General features: G+C 34.3%; 1 protein-coding gene across 2 annotated transcripts in view; it reads right to left on the reverse strand.

The window, feature by feature from the left end:
• MAN2A1 (mannosidase alpha class 2A member 1) overlaps positions 1-21,040 on the reverse strand; it is a 122,677-nt gene that overhangs the window by 46,296 nt on the left and 55,341 nt on the right. For both annotated transcript variants that reach the window (XM_075079368.1, XM_075079367.1), the window contains exons 9-12: positions 20,416-20,618; positions 14,779-14,964; positions 13,285-13,399; positions 10,520-10,587 (exon numbers count right to left, since the gene is read on the reverse strand). In XM_075079368.1, the coding sequence (XP_074935469.1) occupies positions 10,520-10,587; positions 13,285-13,399; positions 14,779-14,964; positions 20,416-20,618 (572 nt within the window). The remainder of the gene's footprint in view (positions 1-10,519; positions 10,588-13,284; positions 13,400-14,778; positions 14,965-20,415; positions 20,619-21,040) is intronic.

Genomic DNA, 21,040 nt, shown 5'->3' on the forward strand with positions numbered 1-21,040 from the left:
GTTCTCATACAAGCATCAGGTAACATTTCAGGTCACTGGAAAGTCTTCCATGCCTTAAATCAGTCCATTCTTGTTTGTTCCAGTTGTCAAAAGACAGTATGTACAAACCAGGCTAGCCTATAACCTTAAGCCATGATGAGTACTGCAAAATATGCTGGTTTGTTATGATCGAAGACTAAATTCAAGAGACAAAAGGCAAATCTAGACATTAATCAAAAAGAGTGGACTGGAAGGTGGCTGTGGTTTGTCCTCTTAACCAGAATGAGAATTCAGTAGGACAACCTTTGACAAATGCTACGATTACTAGTCTTGAAAACATCCAAACTGTTTACACTATTTTGCAGCTCAAGCAGCGATTTTGCTAATATAAAAATTACTTTAATTACTTTACATTTTCCACTGCAAGTATAATACAACTGATTCTATTTGTAAGAAACCTTTATGTATTTACAGAATTATGGTCCTCATTATCAGTCTTTTCAAACTAAACATATAATACTCTTTCAACAGCTCTTTGGTTGCTTTCTTCAACTTAGATAGGAAAACTCTTATCTTCCTGTTAAGCTTTCTCAAAGTCTCATCTCTTGAAGCATGTTTTCTAAAACTAGATACTATATTTTTGATGAAACCTTCATCATTCTGAGTGTAGCACACTATCTCAGCTGTATTTTACAGAGAACATTTCCATTTAAACCATACAAAGGCAAAATTGCCTCTGACACCATCCAAGTAAATCTCTCAATCTGATCTTCAGTAATGCCTAGTCTTTTTCTGCTTCACTAATGTCTATTTGCTTAGACCCCATACGAGTTTTCCATGTGGTGTGTAATAGCTCCACTTGCTTGCTTCATTTCACTGACTACAAAATATTGGCTCCAGTTTACTAAGATGGTTTTAAATTCTAAAGCGATATAAAGTGTTTGTTTCAAATTTTATAATCTATTTACATTCCACTCTATTAGCATGATTGATACAAACAGAAAACAATTTGTGATTTTATGATCTGAACTAAAGAAATTCTTGCTTGTTTTTGTCCTCACTTTGCACAAAAAAACTCCACCATGCTCAGATGGACACCCATGGATAAAAGTTTATAATATGTGATATCCAATATGTACCAATGAACATTAAAGTAATAGCTAGGCAATCAGCAAGTTTGTGTATTAACTCAGTGAAGGTAGCACTGGCAAAAAATGCATTTACAATAAACCGACTTGAAATGAAATGAAAGTGTGGAATTAAATCATGGTGCCAGGTCTGCTTTTTTGCTTTCCGGTTTTAACTAAAGCGGATCAGGTCTACTTCAATATTTCTGTTTGGGTTAGTGTGCTGCTTTGTTGGTTTTTTTTTAATTTAATCTGTACATTATGAGAATGAACTTTCAGAAAAAGCTATACCAAGTTAAGCTCTGAGCACCAAATGAAACTACAGTGAAAGTGTGCTTTGAACTGCATCAACACACCTAATTATATTACAACACTTAGTTTCAGTAATTGCTACAGCTTTAATGTTCACCTCCTACGAGACAGAATAGATGCTGAAACCATTAGCGTTCATAACTGTACAGTCCTACACATTTAATTAAATAGAAAAGTCCTTTGTAAGGAAAACCTTATGATTAAAAAGTTGCAGTCTTACATATACTGTCAGATGTGAACATGAAATTTAGGGCACTGGGAATATCGGTAGTTAAGCAAACAGTCCCTCCTCTGTAGTGGACGAAAAGCAAGTTCTCCCCAAAAGGAGGTTCCAATATCTTCCCAAGGGGCTTTTCATTGACTGGATAAGGTCTAAGGAGATTTTTCAGCTTACTTAACTGGATAAGATAAATAATCCTAATATGGTCCTCCGCATCACAACTAGCTAAACTTCTTGTAAATTAAAGAATCCGAACTAGGACTAGCAGTACTGTCACAGATGTAACAAAAAAAAAAAAATCAATTTACATCTAAGCAGCAACTCCTATAATACAAATATACTGTTTATTATAAAGTAGAATATTAATCTTGAATATATTTACTCACATATTATCACATATAAACAAATATAAAGATTTTTGCCTCTTCCTAAATAAGACAACTTCTCCAGTTTATGAAAAAAATTGTGCAGAAGAATTAGTAGGAATTTAATTTCAATTTGAAACTACAAGCGCACAACATACGTTGTTTTCATAAGGTATAAAAACAAAAGTGGAAACAGAATCTATTATCCACAGATCAATTTTCCATTTTAAAATTACAGGTGACATCAAGAAATTTAAAAAAAGAGATATCAATAAATAAGTAATTTCACAGGAATTCAGCAGAATTTTAACTAACACAAAATAGAATTATGCTACAACAACAGCATTTGAAGAGGAAATTAAATGCTTAGTTTAGAAAGCGTTATAATGTTAAAATTACACATTCCTTCTAACAGCAGTAATGGCCAACAGTTCTGATTAACATACAAATAATTAAAAACAATGATACCGTGCTTAAAAAAAGTTCCATTATCTTAGCTTGACATTTCAGAATTCTGAATCACTCCAGGAATGCCCTTCCTAATGACAAAGTCAAACTTAAGATTTGTTAATAAAGGTGAGAGAATTCACACAAATTCCTGTCAATTCACTTTTTATAATTCTGCAGATATATCTTGATAATATCTACTGTTCACGCAGAAGGCAGAGAATTAGGCAGATAATAGGCACATATTCCATCCCTCTACTCTCAGAGGGAACAGGATGTTTGCATACTTTTCTAAAGAACAAACCATGGAACACCCTCAAGAAAACAGCATTCACGATAAACACAGACAACAGCACAGTAAGAACTATAAATTTTGAGGACACAAAAAACCAACATCAACCTAGGACAAGACTTTTAAAATGTTATGTACCTACTACATATGCCAGATACACATACTTCCTATGATTTGGATGGATTCTAGTGGCACACATATCCTAACCTGGAGCACATAACTACTCTCCAATTAAGGATAAAAGGATTAAGTCCAAAGGCACTATTTTAAATTTTTCTTTTACCACAAAGTTGTGAGGTGTTCTGAAGTCCAAGATGGGCTTGAAGCCCCCTGACTTTTTCAGGATCAGGAAGTACCTTCACTAAAATCCTTTCCTTGTTCCTCTTGTAGTGCAGGCTTTATAAATCTGCATTTAGAAGGGAAAAAAAATCTGGTTCAGAAGAGCAGAAAGACTTTAAGTATGCCATATCACTTCAGTCTGTGCCTTGAGAGCCTTGGACTAACTACAGTATTGCCTCAAAGCAACTCCAGTAAAAAGGCTGAAGGGGCCAGTGCCTGGAAAAAAAAAAAGAAATAATACACAAATATACTAATATACTGAAGATGTGTATCCTCTACTTCCAAAACTGCTTCACAAGTACATGCATACAATGCAGATCTTCAGTTGTATTCAATTCTTTACTAGCATATTCCTTCACAATGATCACTTTCTCTTTTCTGAAAAACACCCAGGTTTTTTTCCTTTCCCCAAGGTATGTTTAGTTAATCTATTCTTTCTGCATTTCATATGACACTTCCATTATAAACAGTGTTTTGAGAGGAACCCAGAAATTTCTTGTAACTCCTAACTGTGGGATTTTTCATTTTAATGTTATAATTTTTATCACAACTGAAGCAAACACCTTCACAGTCTGATTGTCCTGGCACTGCAAAGCCCAACAAAACCTGTTGAAATTCTGTGCACTGAACCAATAAATCCTAAATTTGTGCAGTTTTGAGAAAGTGCAAAGATTCTACAAACACTACAAACTGAATCAACTTATTTACTGGTTTAATTTTGCAACTGCAATTTCAAAGACAGTCAGTAAACAAAAATATTTAAAACAGACCATTATTAGTTTATCAACAATAAGACAGACCAAAAACCGAAAAAAGTTTGATTTATACGAATTTTTATGTACTGAAAAAGTAACGATTAGAAGTTTGAAATTTAACAAGTTATTGAAAAACTTGAATTCAGAAGCATGGCAGTCAAAACTGAGTTTTGAAAAATAAAGATTAATTCCACAGAAAGCTTTAGAGTGCAATTAATTGCAAATCAAAGCTTTTTTTTTCTTAATAATGAAAATTTATAACTCAAAAGTGAACTACAGTTCAGTTTTAAAGAGCTACCCTTTACATCAAAACAGACATTCATCCCTTAGCTTATTTGTTGTTTGTTTTCAGAGTTCCCATATAAACTTTTAGTAAAATGTTAACTGCCAGTGCAGGAAGTCAGTTCTGCAATAAGCCTGCATGTAGCGTAATTAACACGGGAAATAGAAACCTTGCACAGTAAAATGGAAATCTCTGGAAAACTACTGTCTTCTTAGAGGAAGAATGGGAATTAAGACACCAAGGTGCTGTTAATTATTCCACACCCCACACTTTCTCTCCGATTAGACATTTTCAGTGCAGAATTTGCCAGGTTTGGTCATAAAAGTAGTTGCACAGCTAACTTCCACCTACAAAGCAGAACGAATGTATCTTGGTTTTGTCCTTTCTGAAGTCACCAATTTTGCCAGAATTATTTTTAACTGACGTTTCAGGATTCAGATGCCTGAGATACCTTATGACAGCCAAGCATTTAATTGCCTTTGCAAGAGCAATTCCATCATGAAAATCAAGAGGGAGAATACTTTTTAAATACCTATTCAATTTAGTCAGAATGACCTTGAGTTTACTACGCACAGAACATATTCATGGCAGCTACAGGTCACCTGAAATCTAATAAATTGATCAGGCAGCTGAACGCTGCCATTAACACTTTTAATTTTCAAAAAAATCATTAGGCTGTATTCAGCCTAAGCAGCCAGGGTACTGGAAACTAAGAGTGCAGCTCTTCACGTATTATTTCAAATGGATTTCTAATCTTCGAACCACTTGTATTCTCGCACAGTAATGCAAGTGCTTAATTAAGTGTTGTTTCTTAACACAAGGGAAGAGTCTTAAGGCTTGATTGAATAACCATTCATCCTGTCTATCTCCCTTTAAAGTTACTAATACAGAGATTTCATTTCAACAAAAACATAACAAGGTTGTGCATATTCCTATCACTATTTCATTCAATAAAAAACTAAATTCTTGGTTTGGCTTTGGTTTTTGGTTTGGTCCTCTTCCTCTACCCTCCCAGGCAACAAGTGTGCTTGTTAACAATGTATGGACTGCCACAAATATTTTTGGCTTAATTTTAAATGTTACTCTATTTTCTTGTTTCCTTTAAGCACTTTTTCCCCCGGTGACAACTGAAAATACCCTTGTTTCAACTGTCTTTTTTTTTTTTAAAACTAAGTATACATCTAGAAATATATAAGCCTCAGAACTCATGCAAGCATAAAAGGTATTTAAAATGCATATTATTAAAATGTCAAATGCTTTCAGACCATCCTTTCCTTATTGGACAGCTGTTTAGAATGATTGTACCAACATGTGCAACAGGTCAAAAAAACCCAACAAACACCCACCAAAGTTAAAGTTGCCAAATGAGAATATTAAAATGTTACCCCAATATAGTCACCTTTAAGCTTAGAAAGATACAGCTCCTTTTATTTGAAGCTTTAACCAATTGCTTCACATCATCAGGACAGCTTTTCCCTTTTGGCATATCAGACCAACAAAGTTTCCTCTCAGGCAAGTTATCCTTGCTGTCATCTTTCAACCAAATACAGTAACACACACACTACTCTGCCAAGAATTTTTGACCTTTGTACATTACTCTTTATCACATATTAAACTTACTAACATAGCTTTAATTTCTACATTACAGTGCTGTGTTGAGAAAGCAGTAGGTACACCACCTGGCAAGTGAATTTTTGAAAAGGTAACCAACTTAAAAAATCTTAAAAAGGTAAATCAGAATTTTCTTTCTCAAAAAAGATCACAAATTTTCGACCTAACAGGATAAACCCAACTTATGCCAAAACTTTGTTAATTACAACCTTATGCCAAAACATGCTCATAGATACCAAAGTAAGGATAATAGCTCAGATTATTTTTTATTCTCTATTTGGAAAAAATAAATCTTTATTTTATAAGGTGGATGTCACTAAGCCTCTTGGTACTGTGACAGATCTTTGAAGAAATCATTGATTACAGTGCATCTGACTCAGAATTAATCCCCTAGGCAACCTGAATATTTCAACTAGTGGAAAACGCGTCTGCTAAGTTATTAGACTAGCCTGATAAGAAGGATATCATCCCATTTTAGCTGACAAAGTAATTTGTGGGCAAATCATAAGTGTTGTTGGATTAGCATGAAAAGTGATCCTAAATCAATGATTTCTAAAAATCTTTCAATATCATAGTATCTTCATCTCAGATGCGATGCCTTACACCATCCTTGCAGTGTGCAATGGAGCTCACTACTGAAACTCCCCAGCCAGCTACATGAAGGTTCAGAAGTGGGGCAGGGGGGGAGGGAGGGAGAGAACCAAAAAGAGGGGGAAAAACTAAAAAGCATGGTTGATACTGTTAAGTCTTATTTACTCCTAGGTTCACCATGTTGTACCAAACAATACTACTCCAAAATCCAAGTTGGTACAGACAGCCAATTCAGTTAGTTGGTCATGTATCACATTCCCCTGCAATGCTGCCTCCAGGAACACTGTACATGGAAATAGCTAGGAAATCTTGCCACTCACATTGTTGACATACACTTCATCAACAGCTGACAGCTTAAATTGAATGGCAAGAGGTTCAAACAGCCTCCCTCCCCACCAAGTCCAGTGAGTGCAAGTCTTTTGCCATTTGGGAAGTATAACCTCTGGCAGACTAATAGAATCATTGCTTCTTGGGAACACAGGACAGGACTCTCACAAGAGTATGATGCAGTATCAATTTATCAGCAGACTCAGGGGCTTTATCTCCAAGACACACTGTAATAATTGTTGATTTCAGAACAAGACAAAAGTAGTTCCAGTAGTTTGTTTTTCAGCTGGAAGTAACAATTTCTTTAAAAAAACATGCAATTTCATTTATCAGTTAAAAGGGGTTTAATGTAATTAAATATGCCATAAATTCAGTACTCAAAAGCCTGATCAAAAGACCACTTAGGTGTTCTAAGGTGGCAGAGTCAGAGTAAGTTTTAAAGTACATACCTATTTCATTGAAATTAACACATTACTTTTTTATAAAACTACAGATTCATAAAAAGATGGCAACAGAGCACTACAGAGAAGGGATGCATAGGTGGGGGGTGGGGAAACAATACCAAATATATTAAAAGTGGTACCTACTTAGAAACAGTTGAAAGATACTTCTCAACTACACAACAATCTGGAGCTACGTTGTACTAGAACAATGAATATTGAAAGATACATTTTCCCTCTTTTCTTTTTTTCCATGTAGTCAAGTTGTACTATCTCTCTTGTACAGTCTGTCAGATCGGCTTTCACTACTGAGCACAACTTTCACAACCAGTGAAGACAACACTTCACTAAAAAACATCAAAAAGGAAGGCTGGATGAAAGGCAAAAGCATACTACCAACTACTTCGTTGTTGAAAAGGTTAGATTTTAAATTGACAGTATCAACTCAGTAAAATAAGAAAAAATAGGAAAATGATAAAGTAATTAGATTAAAAAAGCCATTATCTTACTAGCTTCCCATGAGTAGCGTTCCTCCAAATTTTTAGGTGAAATGAACCAAAGTTTTATAAGAATTTACAATACAGCTATTTTTAAAAATCTTGACATGGAAATGCAAAACTACAAAAAGCTGAACATTCAGCCAATTAAAGAAAAGTAACACTCTGCCAGTTACATTGACTTAATCTCTATCCCATATAATGGTATATCAGAATATATTAACAGAAAGAAATCTAGAGTTTTCATGCTACAGACATGAACAATAAAAATTATTTTGACTAGAGGATTACCAAATAACAAAGTTTTGATGAGAATCAGTATTTTCAATCTGCTGATGCCTCAAAATTTTAAATGAAAAATTAGTTTGTCTTAGATGCTTCAAACTCTAAAGTTTAAGCATTCATCCTTAATGATAAATTTATCAAGTTGAATTTAAGGTGCTACAGAAATTAACATTTCACATCTTTACTGGTTACCTAGAAAACTCAGATGCACAGACATAATATTCACACAGATTTAAGCAAAACTTACTGCCTCAGCTTACATACCACTTTTCACAATGGTAGTTATGTTAGTGGAGATACAGACTACAATCAGAGACAAAGTTAGAAGCCTAGAAAGACTAAGTTCATTTTTATAAGAGAAAATAATTGAATATATAGATATAAAAATGAAAATTTTAACAACAAAGGAAACATGAAGTAGTGTGCCCTTAAGCATTGCTTTGGAATTGTTTTCAAACAGGAAGTCATGACAAAAAACTGGTTTTTGGGCAGCAATATCAATATTCCCTTGTAATCTTTGTCCTCCCCTTTCTCCTCATATTTTTTCCCCTCTTCATTCAACATCCCATAATTTTGATTACACAGTCTTCGGAACACAAACCGCATCTTGTATCACTGTATGGTACCTTCAATGCCAGACATGTTAAAATTATAAATTATCTACCAATGTTATCTTCTTAGTAAGCTAAGACAAGTTTAGAGAACAGCAGCTTAAGGCTGCTAGGATATTAATTTTAAAATAAAAAAGCTTGACATGTGTATCTACTTATGTGCAACTAAGAGGAAAAAAAACCCAAATGCCTGAAATGCATAAACACCAAAAAGGGAAAACTTACTTAGCATACTAAGCAGAGAGATAAGTGGAACAGTGGATGCAAACAGAAGACACATCACAGGATGGAAGGGGCATGGGGGAAATTTCATTAGCTAACCTCAGCAAGGAAAGCAAATCCATTAAAGCTATCCTCAAATGGTAAGGAAAGTCTACATTATAACTTGTCTTCAGCCAAGAATTTATATACAACACATGCAGTCCCCTCCCAGTGAAGATATCTGAGGAGTTATTTTGAAAATGTTACAACACCTTGAATATTGCGCTCAGTTTTGGGCCCCTCACTACAAGACAGACATCAAGATGGTAGTGAGGGGTCTGGAGAGCACGTCTTATGAGGAGAGGTTGAGGGAACTGGGGGTGTTTAGCCTGGAGAAGAAGAGGCTGCGGGGAGACCTAATTGCTCTCTACAACTACCTGAAAAGAGGTAGTGAGGTGGGTGTTGGTCTCTTCTCCCAAGCTACTAGCAATAGAACAAGAGGAAATGGCTTCAATCTGCATCAGGGGAGGTTTAGACTGGATATTAGGAAAGATTTCTTCACTGAAAGGGTGGTCAGGCATTGGAACAGGCTTCCCAGAGAGGTGGTAGAGTCGCCATCCCTGGAGGTATTTAAAAGACGTGTAGATGTGGCACTTCAGGGCATGGTTTAGGAGGCATGGTGGTGTTGGGTTGACAGTTGGACTTGATCCTGGAGGTCTTTTCCAACCATAATGAGTCTATGATTCTAATTAAATTGCTAGGGAACTGCGTTTTTGACAAGTTTAAGATAAGCTATTAGCACCTATCTAGCACTCCATTTATTTTATAGAGAATAAAACTCCTATTTAAAAAATGTATTTATGTAAGTATGACTTCTTTAGAGACAAGCTTATATTAAAGCTAAATATACACACACATTATATACATTTAACTTGAGAGGACTAAAGACAGCTTCCCCCAAAAGCTCACAAGGACCAATCTTTGCTCATTTTTTTCAAAGAATCCAGTTAGAACTTTTTAACAGTAGCAGCTGGTCTGCTGAATAGTCTGACGCTTTCATGAATTAGGCAAGTAAGTTTTATTGGCTTGCCACTTGCTAGAACTAGAGAAACTAAACACTAACATCAGCAAAAATAGCATTCACTAGTTTTTAAATCAATCTTACGTCTTCTGCTCTGTATAAACCTTGTATTACTTGATTTACACACACAGCAGCTCTCATATCATATCTTATTCACTTTATTTGGATTAGTCAACTTTTAATGAACATTTAAGTAACTTCAGGTTGGATGCTGAATGTTCATGGGGATAGCAGGTTGTCAGTCTCAGCTGCATACTCTAGAACTACACATACATAGAGAAGTAAGCCTTCTTAATACAGTAAGTTGGAGTTAAGAGAAAACAGTGTCCTAGTTTATCTTCTACTTGAATTTTAAAGATAATTCAGCATTTATACGTTGCGATTTTTAGGCCTTACAAAGACTCAAGTTTTGCTCACAGCGTTAAGTGAGCCAGCTGTAATTATTTTAATTAGAATTTTCTACTGCTGCTCTCAAGCATAATTTATTAAGGATTACAATGCTGTAAAAGCATATAGTAAACTACTTGCCACAGCTAAACTAGTAGTGTGTGAGAATCTTTTATAGTTTTGAAGCGCTATGTCCTGTTTCAACTAGACATAATAGTATTAGCATAATATGCCAGACTACCTTCTACCTTTTTTTATTTGTATTTTGAGTGAAAGTTAAAAAAAAATGGCATAGAAACCTCCTAGGTAATGAAAGCACAGACATTACTAAAAGAATCTTAGACACTAAGTAATACATAAATTATTTACCTTGGTTGTGATGTCAGCTTTATAACCGTCTTGCGTGGCAAGGAATCTTGGGAAGACTGAACATCATCCTACAAGAGAACATCTTTGAATTTGCTTTTGAATACACTTAAACTTATAATATATGAACTTTACCTATTATATTAACTTTGTGAAGTATAAAACCATGCTAGCCACACCAGAAACAGAAGCCTATTTTAACACATTACAAAAAACAATGAACACTAAAGTTTATAAACTTAGTACTTCAGATTGGCAAAAGAAAAAGGCTCATTTTAACCCATGAGTTGAGAAACTTGCTTTCATTAAATGAATTTTATTATATACCATTATCAAATTTTCACCCCCATGTTTTCATTTTTGCATACATCATAATCACAGACTTTCTTCAGATTTTGCAAATACTTAGCTTTTTATTAACTTTCTCTTACCATAAACTTACTCTGAAATCCTAGACTCCTGTATATTCATTATGAGAATTTAGAGTTTAATCTTCTGTCAGATCTCATTTTTACCTTATATAATACATAAAATTTTCAAAAAAGATAATTTGGGGTGTGTGTATTATTTTTATGTGATAGAAACTACTTGTAAACTTGTTTCACAATGTTGATGAATTCTTATTTTTCACTAGTTTCTCTCTTTTCTTAAATAAAATATGATCCAGTGCTCACTCCCCTTTTTTTTCCTACGCTCAGAGAACTAAGACTAATACACTGGAATGGTGCAATGGTTGCAGAGCTTTACTTTTATAGGTCGGACCTGGATCATTCAGGGATCTCTAAGTTTCTTCTGTTTTTCAGGGTATTGTCTTCCAACTGGTCTGGCTTTTGTTTGTTTACTAATGTAGAGTCTGTAAAACTTACACATGATGTACAAAGTATTGATTTATCAGCTGAGAAAACCATGATGCTTTTGTGTGCAATTAATAATTAAGAAAAGCAGAAACACAGTGCATACAATGTCATTCTGGAATCCTTCCATCATGTCTCATTTCCAGCTTCCTTTTTTTCTGGCTTCAAGAAGGGTGATTTTCCCCTGGTTGTGCCTACCTACTAGAATCCTGCTACAGCCTCTTGTTCTGTTCCATTGGCCATGTGTTTTTAACTTCTTCATCCCTCAAAGACAACAGCCCTTTTCAATCTTAAAGTCTGCATCATTTGTTTCTCTCAGCTCTCTCGAATTCATTCTGAATGCCCATCTCTGAGCAATTCCTGATGTCAGCTTCCATCAGTCAGCAAGATACCACAATTTTGAAACAACTGCCTTTGAACTTTCTACTTGCTCAAGGTTTGCAAAAGGTTTTTTTGTAAATATCCCATTAGCATTCTAAAAATCCCACATTAAAAACCTTTTGATGTGGTAACCATAGTACTGTGGGAATATTAGGTTTATGATATGCTGCAGTTACTTTATAACATACAGATAAATAATAATCTACTTCTGTAATCGCCCTTTGTCTGTTTTATATAGATATAATTCATTGAAATATTTTTTTTCCTTTTTTTTGTTTTCATTTCTGCTTTCATAGTGGTAATAGTGGGTTTGACTTGGTGTGCTCCTAGGCAATGTACAGTTTAAACAGCAATTAGTACTTCTATAATCCAGTGATATTAATCCAGACTCATAAAAGTACAGGAAGATTGGAAGTTTAGTAAAATGTAACCTCACAACATCCTCCAATACAATTCAAAGCAGAAGTGAAAACTTCATTCCATGAACAACTTCAAAATATTTTTACTTTATGAATATGTACATTCATTTTGTTAGCTTTTCCAACCACGAGAAAAATTACATGTTTGTGGCACACATCCACACAGCACACACCCACAGGCACATATATGCAGCATGGACATATGTATTAGTATCAAAGTCATAAAATGTATAGAGAACTATTTTAACTTTTGTTTTTTTAAAAAATATGTGACTGGAAGAGTAATTCAAGGTGTGACACATCTGGCACATCTAAGCCAGCAGAATGTGTGTCATGTTAGTTATGTTATAAGTGTGAGGTAATAATATAAAGACTGACTGCTATGTTTATGCATAAAGAAACTAAAGCACCTTGTTTCCTCTTTATTCCAGGTCTATGGATTTAGGTTGACTTCCTAAGACCACCTTGCTACCACAGCAGAGAGCTTTTGTCCAGAAAGTGAAGAAACTAAGAATTTTGAAAGGAAACAATATTAGCAAGTGTGTTTTTTCAAGGTCCTCTTCACTGTAAAGTGGATCTCAAAATGATATGTGGGGATCTGTTGCTGAATTCATCATCAGTAGATTCCTGTTTCGAATTGCGGCTAAGGAAAAAAGCACGAGGTCTTGTCTAGAACTGATTTTGCAAATTCAGCTTAGACTGCAAATTCAGGATGGATATTTTCCTCTTCTTACATTTGTTAAGTAATAAGCAAAGACAAATTACAGGACTGCATGCCATTATATGTTCATTTATCATATGCGTGTCATTGAAGTCACCAACAAATTTATACCCACAAGAAAATTAGAACACCTTGTTTCACTATGTGGTTCACAAAATGGAACAAAATAAGCCCATTTACTTCAGATGTGTGGGGTTTTTTCAGCATTAACTGCTGAAGTTTTCACTTTTTAGTTTCCAGTATCTTCAATTAATACGAACAGAGATAAGCAGCAGACTTCTGAGCAGATATTAGCAATTAATTTCATTCTGACTTCTCCTATGCCACTAACGCTGTATTGAAAAGACATAGTTCACATTTTATTTTTGGAGAAAATCAAGACAAACAGCTCACCATCTTCAGGAACGGAGTTGATATGTCATAATTATAAGCACCTTTATCCTTTAGGATAAGAATATGAGCAGAGTCAATTATCACTTTCTTCAAATTCATTATTGAATGGAAAAGCCTGTTAAAAATTTTAAAGTCTTAGTTTTCAGTTGGTTTTAGTCAATACAATAACATCAAAATTTAAAAATATTAAAGAGCTCAAAAGAGTAAGTTACAGAAAAATAAATCTAATTTTTAATACCAATATAGGATGAAATTAAGAACAGCTGGTTGTAATGGGTGACCAGAATGCAAAATGCAGAAATACCCTGAATTTCATTATATTCCCACTTTGCATACTGAAAATTAGGTAAATCTCCACCCCCCTGCTGTGCTACAAAACATATACCCTCAAAGTACTTTTTCAAAATATTAATCTTAGGAAAGTTTGTGTTTCATATGTTTGTTTTCCAGTAACTCTAGTGGAGACAAGCCTGAAATGCTAGTCACAAAGTCAAGATTGCCTTTAAGCAGGATTAGAAAAAAACAAACACAAAAATTTTAGTTATTACCATTATTTCCATTGCTTCAGCTGACACAGGGTTTTTAAATTCTGAAATACAGACCTGTGTAATTTTATTTGTGAAGTGAAAAAAGCCTTGATTTTACTCTCTCATAACCAACTGTGTTGCCTATGTTTATACCTTGATTATACCTATGTTCAGTAGATAAAAAATTAACAAATTCATGAATTTAAAAATACTTGTAATGAATGCAGTAGTTTAAACCGAGAAATAGTATTTTAGAGGCATTTAAAACAATAACTTATTTAATGGACATGCTCTACCATCAACCATCTACGATCATCTACCTCAAATTTGCTAGTGCTTAACATTCCAATACGTAAAAATTTTCTGAACAAATGCATAATTAAAGCACACATATACCTACACAGACATACATATATATATTTTATATAGTCCTCTTCCACAAAGTATTTGTCAATACTGAGAAAGCAACTATCCATCAGATATAACAGCCATAAACAACAGTCGACAAATTAAGTAGAAGACTGGCAACATGAAAAAAGTTTCCCACATTGAAGAATGGTAGGTTACAGAACGTGTGGGATTTTCCAAGGAATATATGCTTAAATTAGTATGTCTCTTCACCATTACTTAGCACAGGCACATATAAAATGTTCTCCTATACAAGTTACTGCAGAAAAAAAAACCACTCTGTTATTAAAGAACTCTTGGTATCGTGTCTACCTAGCTTCTCTTGAAACCTCAGAAATTTTGTTTGACCATCAAACTCTTACTTCAGAGGATTAAAAATTATTTCATAAATGAAGAGCATGGTTAAGCAAATCCACTCCTCTTGTAGAGCACCATTACACTTTCAGTACTGAGTATGTAGCTAGTTACAGCAAATTTGCATCTCTGAAATAAATACTTCTGTTTCAAAAATGCAAAAAGGGAAATTAAGATTAAAGTTTATAAATATATAATAAATTACCTAGTGCCATAATCCACAACTACCCAATCTTTAGATGTTCCTGTAATAGCATCATGATGCTGAAAGAGTCCAAGGTTCCTCCTAGCTTCTGTCAGCAATTTATAGTTATCCACTGAAGGAAATACACTCGTCTTCTCAGATTTACTGGACTGTACCAAAGCCAAGGAGTAGAGGATTTCAGCTGCCCTGGAATTGCAAAGAAGAATGAAATACTTATACAGGTTTAAAAAGCAAAAAGCAACACACATTTTACCTGAAGTATAAACTGATGCTTTTACATCTTTGCTCACACCTAGTTCTACAAGTTCTTTAAAACCTTAATCTTGTACTTTTTAGCCCGTTTCAAGCCTTCAAACAGTTAAACTACTTTAACATCTTGTAAGCTTTCTGTAAGGCTTCAGTGATGGAAAATAGAGCTTTAAAATAAATTATGTCAGTACAAATAACATACCATTTTCACAAATGTGTGAGGTATACACAACTGATCTTAAAATGATACAGTAAGTATAGACTGCCTTTCAGGACACATACAATCCCCATTTCAAAAAGCAACTTACTAAACAAATAAAATTACCCCCCAAAAAATATATATTCTATACACTCTGTATAATATCTATTCTGCCATTTGTACTTTAAGCAAACTAAATTCTTCTAAAGACTTGGGCGGTCTTTATATAGTCACCTGAAGGGTGAGAACACTGGATTCAAAAACCCTTAGACTGAACAGAATGCAGAGCCCTTCTCTCCTATTTCTTATGCAAAAGCCTAGCACTGAAATATTACCATTAGGTTCTCACTTGCTTTATATAAATGTACATTTATTTTACAAAACAAAAGGCAAAACCTAACCCATAAACCTATAATTGCCAGTCATTCTGAATATCTGACTAACAACGATGCCTGTAGAAATTCTGGGAAACCATCTGTTAACTTCTTTCCTATCTCCTTTTCCTAAAATGTTACAGTTCTCTTTCTGTAGGCCTGAAAAGTGCCAGATTCCTTTCCAAACTTTATTTAAGCTTAATGAAGGTTTCACAAGTGTTTGAAGAAACCAGGAAGATACAGGTTAATGTCATTAAAGCAAAGAAAGTAAAACAATATATGTTATTGAGACAGATGTAAAACTACTAAGAATGCAAATAAAAAAATCTAAAACAAAGAAAAAAGGAAAACACGTTAACTTTTACATTTACCCAAGCTGTCTGTGAGTCCATGTATTCAAATTTAAAGTAGGTACAACAACAAATTTTTAAAATTATTCTCAACTTGGATTTTCAGACTGTGCATTGTTATTAACTATTAACATGAAAAATACCTTTGAATTAAGTTTTGTCTCTTTGTCTTTATGCATCATATACGTGACAATTATGTAAAAACGGCAAGCAGCATGTGTCAAACGAAAGATACACTGTACATAGCTCAATTAATTTTCATATTGTCAATATTTGAGGAATAGGATGAGATTTTGCTCTTACAGGTAAGTCCCCTGAAGCTCCACACAAAATTAAGACGTTAAAAGTTGTAATTCCTCTTTTTTATTACTAGTGTACCAAAGCTTAATGACTGCGAGTTTAACATTTCTTTGTGCAAATTCCCACATCTATGCATTCCCCTTATTCTGTTCTATCATAGCTTAACTTGAAAGGAAAACAAGTATATTGTAGTTAAAATGGCACCAGATGCACAATCATCTAGTGGATAAACTTTGTCTGAAAGTGTATCACCTTTTATTAAACAATTTGGCTTAGCCACTAAACACTGATGCAACTGTAGCTATGAAGAAGAGAACACAAAAAGTTTTAGTCCTCAGAATACTGGTTAGAGTTCCTTCCCGACAATCCATGTCAGGTGTTTTTTTTTTTGTTTTCGTTTTCGGTTTTGCTTTTTGTTTTGTTGTTTGTTTTTTTTTAATAGGGATGTCCATTATTTATAAACAAGGTAACAACCTTAAAACCAAAAGAAGTAACATTAAAATGAAGCTGTATAGAAAATACATTTTCAGTTCATATTGCTTCCAGAACTTCACTTTAAATTCATTTTGTCTATAAGGAACACTTGGAACTCTTGACTTTCAGTGAAGTAACTGATTCTGTTTTACAGATCCATTCAGTACATCAGTCTCTTAGATGTAGAATTTACCTTCCAAGGCTCCATATCATCCTAAACATTAGAATGGTTCTATGTTCAAAAATTAAAGATACTCAGAAGTAAAACAAGAAACATTGTATTAGAGAACTCTTCAACTTATAAGTAAGCATTTACCTCTCTGTATACAGCTTCTATGAAAAGATACTGAAGTCTTGGTTTTCTCACCTCTATTACAAACCACTGCAGATTATCTGAAGTAGTTACTGCTAATTCATCTACTTTATACAACAGATTATCAACTCTGTTGTAATTTGTCACTGTATCTCTACCTGATGGGGCACTACAAATAGACCAAAATTTGTCTCACTGATTGCTCAAAGCCTACACTAGGTTACCTTTAGGTCCACTTTATCCATAGTCTAAATAAATAATAAATAATTTTTCCAAAAGTTTCTGAACTCTCAAGATGTGGTCTTTTCTATCCATCTGTACAGTTAGAAGTAACACTGCAGCTCTTGTCCTGCTTCTGAATCACTTCAACAGTCTTCTTTTGCAGACTTACCACAAATTTTCCCGGATTACATTTGTAAAGAATGAGGTCACAGAACATGTTCCTAACTTGCCCCCAACTATACTGTTCTTTGCATTTTTCCATTATTACATTAAACAAACTTCTGGTCACTGATTTCATCACCCTCCAAACTACTTCAATCCATCCACTTCTCATCCATCTCTCACTTAAGATTAAAAAATCAATTATGTCTCAAATCAGCAATGATGTCAATCTCCATTACCAAATCCTTACACTTTCATGTACTTTCTTTAATGTACAAACCCAAAACTTTTTAAAACAGGAAAAACCCAAACAATTAACTCTTTTCTTGCTTAAATGTCCAGTCATTGCAGCAGATCCTGAGGCTGAACACTGTTTCCTGGCTATTAAGCAGCAATGAAGTACTTTTTAATCCTGGTACTGCTGGAACTTAAAAGCATTCATCCTTTATGAAGAATACACACACATATATATTATCTTCTGTTCATGGTTCATTCCCCCACATATTTATACATACACATATATAGGCACACTAGATAGATATAAGTTAGCTCAAAAAGTACTGTGGAAAATCTAATCACAAGGTTGGGGTGAGGGTGTTTTATTTATATATGATCATAATGTATTTCCTCTGACTTTAAAGAAAATAAATAATACACAAAATCCCTAATTCTGCTGTTCTCACATTTAATATGCCATCCTTGAAGATTCTCCAGGTCTCTGAAAGCAAAACTGCCAAAAAAACTAATATTAAACTGGCAAGAACACATCTATATATTTTGTTCTTACATGTTACTCACAGACGATAATGAAGGATGAAAAACTTCCCAGGTAAATTTTTCAAAACATGCTTTGTTTTAATTCCTAAGACTGAAGGTTTAGTTTTCCTTCCGAGATTTTTCTACCTGTAAGTCTAGCATCTTTTTCAGAAGTTAAAGGAAATTGAAATTCTTACATGAAGCAATCTTAACAGCGTAAAGTTGTAAATATTACAAATAATGTTGAAAGCAATTCATATGAAGTTTTCTGCAACATAAGTAATTAAGAGGAAAATGACAAAGTAAAGACACTTAAAAATTTTGAGACAATAGGCTATGATAAAGCTAAAAGAAAATTAAATCCCTGGTGCATTTTAACAAAAAGGAATCTAGGCAAAAGTATGAAAAACAAGTAGGGAGTTCAGTTTATAAGGACATCATCTTTCCTGTTTCCTATATATCTTGTCTTTTTCAGTAGCAGTATTAAACATGCCTGTTTTCACTGAAAATCAAAGATTCTTATGGTAAACAATCTAATGAGAACGGAGCTAATTAGCATTTATAATGTCAATACATTAAGTAAAAAATAAAAGCCTTCTAATAAAATCATGCTCCTAGTGATGCTTGATACTCTATTTGCAAATTATTTCTGAAGAGTTGTCAAACTTCCTAATTACTGTTAGCCTTACAAATGTCCTCTTTGTAAGCTTCTAACATTCTCAGTTTCATACATAAGTTAAGCATAACACTTCTAACATTCCAAAGTTCTGATTAAAACAGTGCAGAAATCACTCCTCTGATAACTTCCATTTACTGTATTATTTCTACATTTGTCTGCCAAAGGGATCCTTGCCTTGCTTTTTGTCCTTCCTCTCAGCTCTAGCCTTATTTTTCTTCTCCTTCCTGACAGTCTTTGGCTTCTTTCCTCCCTGCTATCCCATTTGTGAAACTTTTCTCCTTGCTGGTCAATGCAATTCTTTGAAAGTTACGTTACATTGTCTTTTCCCTAACACTTTTCTATTCTTGGGGCCTTGATCTAACTCCTCCTTACACATTTCTTAGTTCTTCTATTGCTTTAATTTCTTCTTCACTCATTTTCTTTATTTCCTCAGGTCTTTTTCTCTGTATTCTGAGTGCAGAGAGAAGTCTAGAAAAAGCCACTTTCATTACAAGCAAAGCATAATACAGAACACAGATGAGCTGTGTCCCAAGCTTGCGAAGCTCCACTTTACCACCGTAAAGACTTGATTCCTTGGAAGAGGGAAAACAGTCTGCTAGATACAAAGGTTCCTCTTCTGAAAGGTACTTGTATCTGCCTCCAAAATGCTATTTTCCATGCTCCCAAAACGCTACTTTCCACACCTCTCTTGCTCCCTCCACTGCTGTAGCAGCCATTACAACACAAAAAAAGAATTGTAAGAAATCCTTAAGGAAGGATTTCTCAGCATTACAGAAGTTCTTCTCTAGCACAAAAAGGTCTGAACAGCATATAGAGTACTACAATAGCTGTATTTTAAAGAGCCAAAAAGTATCCTTTTAAAGAGACAAAAAGTATCCTAAGGATCCTTGGAAGAATAATCTTCTGGAAACTGAGTTTTTAAGTTTTGGAAATAGATGAAACATCCAGGGTTTACATCATCATATCCATCTGCCCCAGATTTTTTCCTGGAGACTTAAAATGCAGTTAAATTGTTTTACAATGCATCTCATCTACAGCTGCTACAAGGGAGAACTACTTAAATACTCCGTTGCCAAAATTCAGCAATAATTTTTCGTTAAAGAAGATACATTTTTCAGCAAAGCAGTACCTTACAATCTAAGACAACTCTTGTAAAATTTGCACCTCTCTAAAAGACTTCATTGTATAGCCATAATGATAGATTGATTTGACAGCTACCCAAATCTGACATAGAAATAAAAAGCATACTACCTGTTATTTTTAATGGAATCTGGATTTGCTGATCATTTGAATAGCATTTTAGAACAACTTATTTGTTTGGATGGAAAAAAACATCATTGTATTTCTGTGAATTTACTGAAAAAAACAGAATTACCAACTAATCTTTGTAACAAGAACTACATTTGGGGCCATTTAGGCTCACCTTATTGTAAGTAAACTTAAACTGTGCATTTCAAAATCACTTTTCCATATGTCCAACAGATTTAGAGTACTCGTACATTCATCCCTCCCCATGTGCCAAGACATGTGTTATGACTTTACTGGATGGCAGTATTTACCGTAAGTAGGATTCCAGGACCCTATCCAGTCGTTTATAGAAGGGTCGTGATGTAAAGTATCCACTCCAGTAATGATGATCTCTGTCTGCATATGTGAAGAAGTCCCCACTTAAAACAGGGAGAAATGAGTTGCTGCTCTTTTCATCCAAATTGCTTTCTTTGCGCAGAGCTTCAAAGTAATCTGACAAAGTTCCAAACTGGGCCTGAATAAAAATTAAAATTACTGTAACATAGTTCCATTGTCTTTATGTAGACATATGAAGAGAATGAATATACATTTCATATTTCATATACATTTCAGAAATGTGCTAGTCTTCCAGCAGAATTACAGCAGAAATGCTATCCTAAAGAGCTTTAACGTTTCCCTGCACACTTTTCAGACAAGCTGAATAGGTTTTCCAAAAGCATTTCAACCTCATTGCAGCTCAGTAGAAGACAGACATGGACCTGTTGGGGCAGGTCCAGAGAAGGACCATAAAAATTATCAGAGTGCTGGAACACCTCTCCTGTGAGGACAGGCTGAGAGAGTTGGGGCTGTTCATCCTGGAAAAGAGAAGGCTGTGGGGAGACCTTATTACTTTTACTTTTCAATACTTAAAGGGAGCTTATAAAAAGATGGAGACAG

This window comes from Phalacrocorax aristotelis, chromosome Z (assembly GCF_949628215.1).
Source record: "Phalacrocorax aristotelis chromosome Z, bGulAri2.1, whole genome shotgun sequence".
In the NCBI taxonomy this organism is placed as follows: domain Eukaryota; kingdom Metazoa; phylum Chordata; class Aves; order Suliformes; family Phalacrocoracidae; genus Phalacrocorax; species Phalacrocorax aristotelis.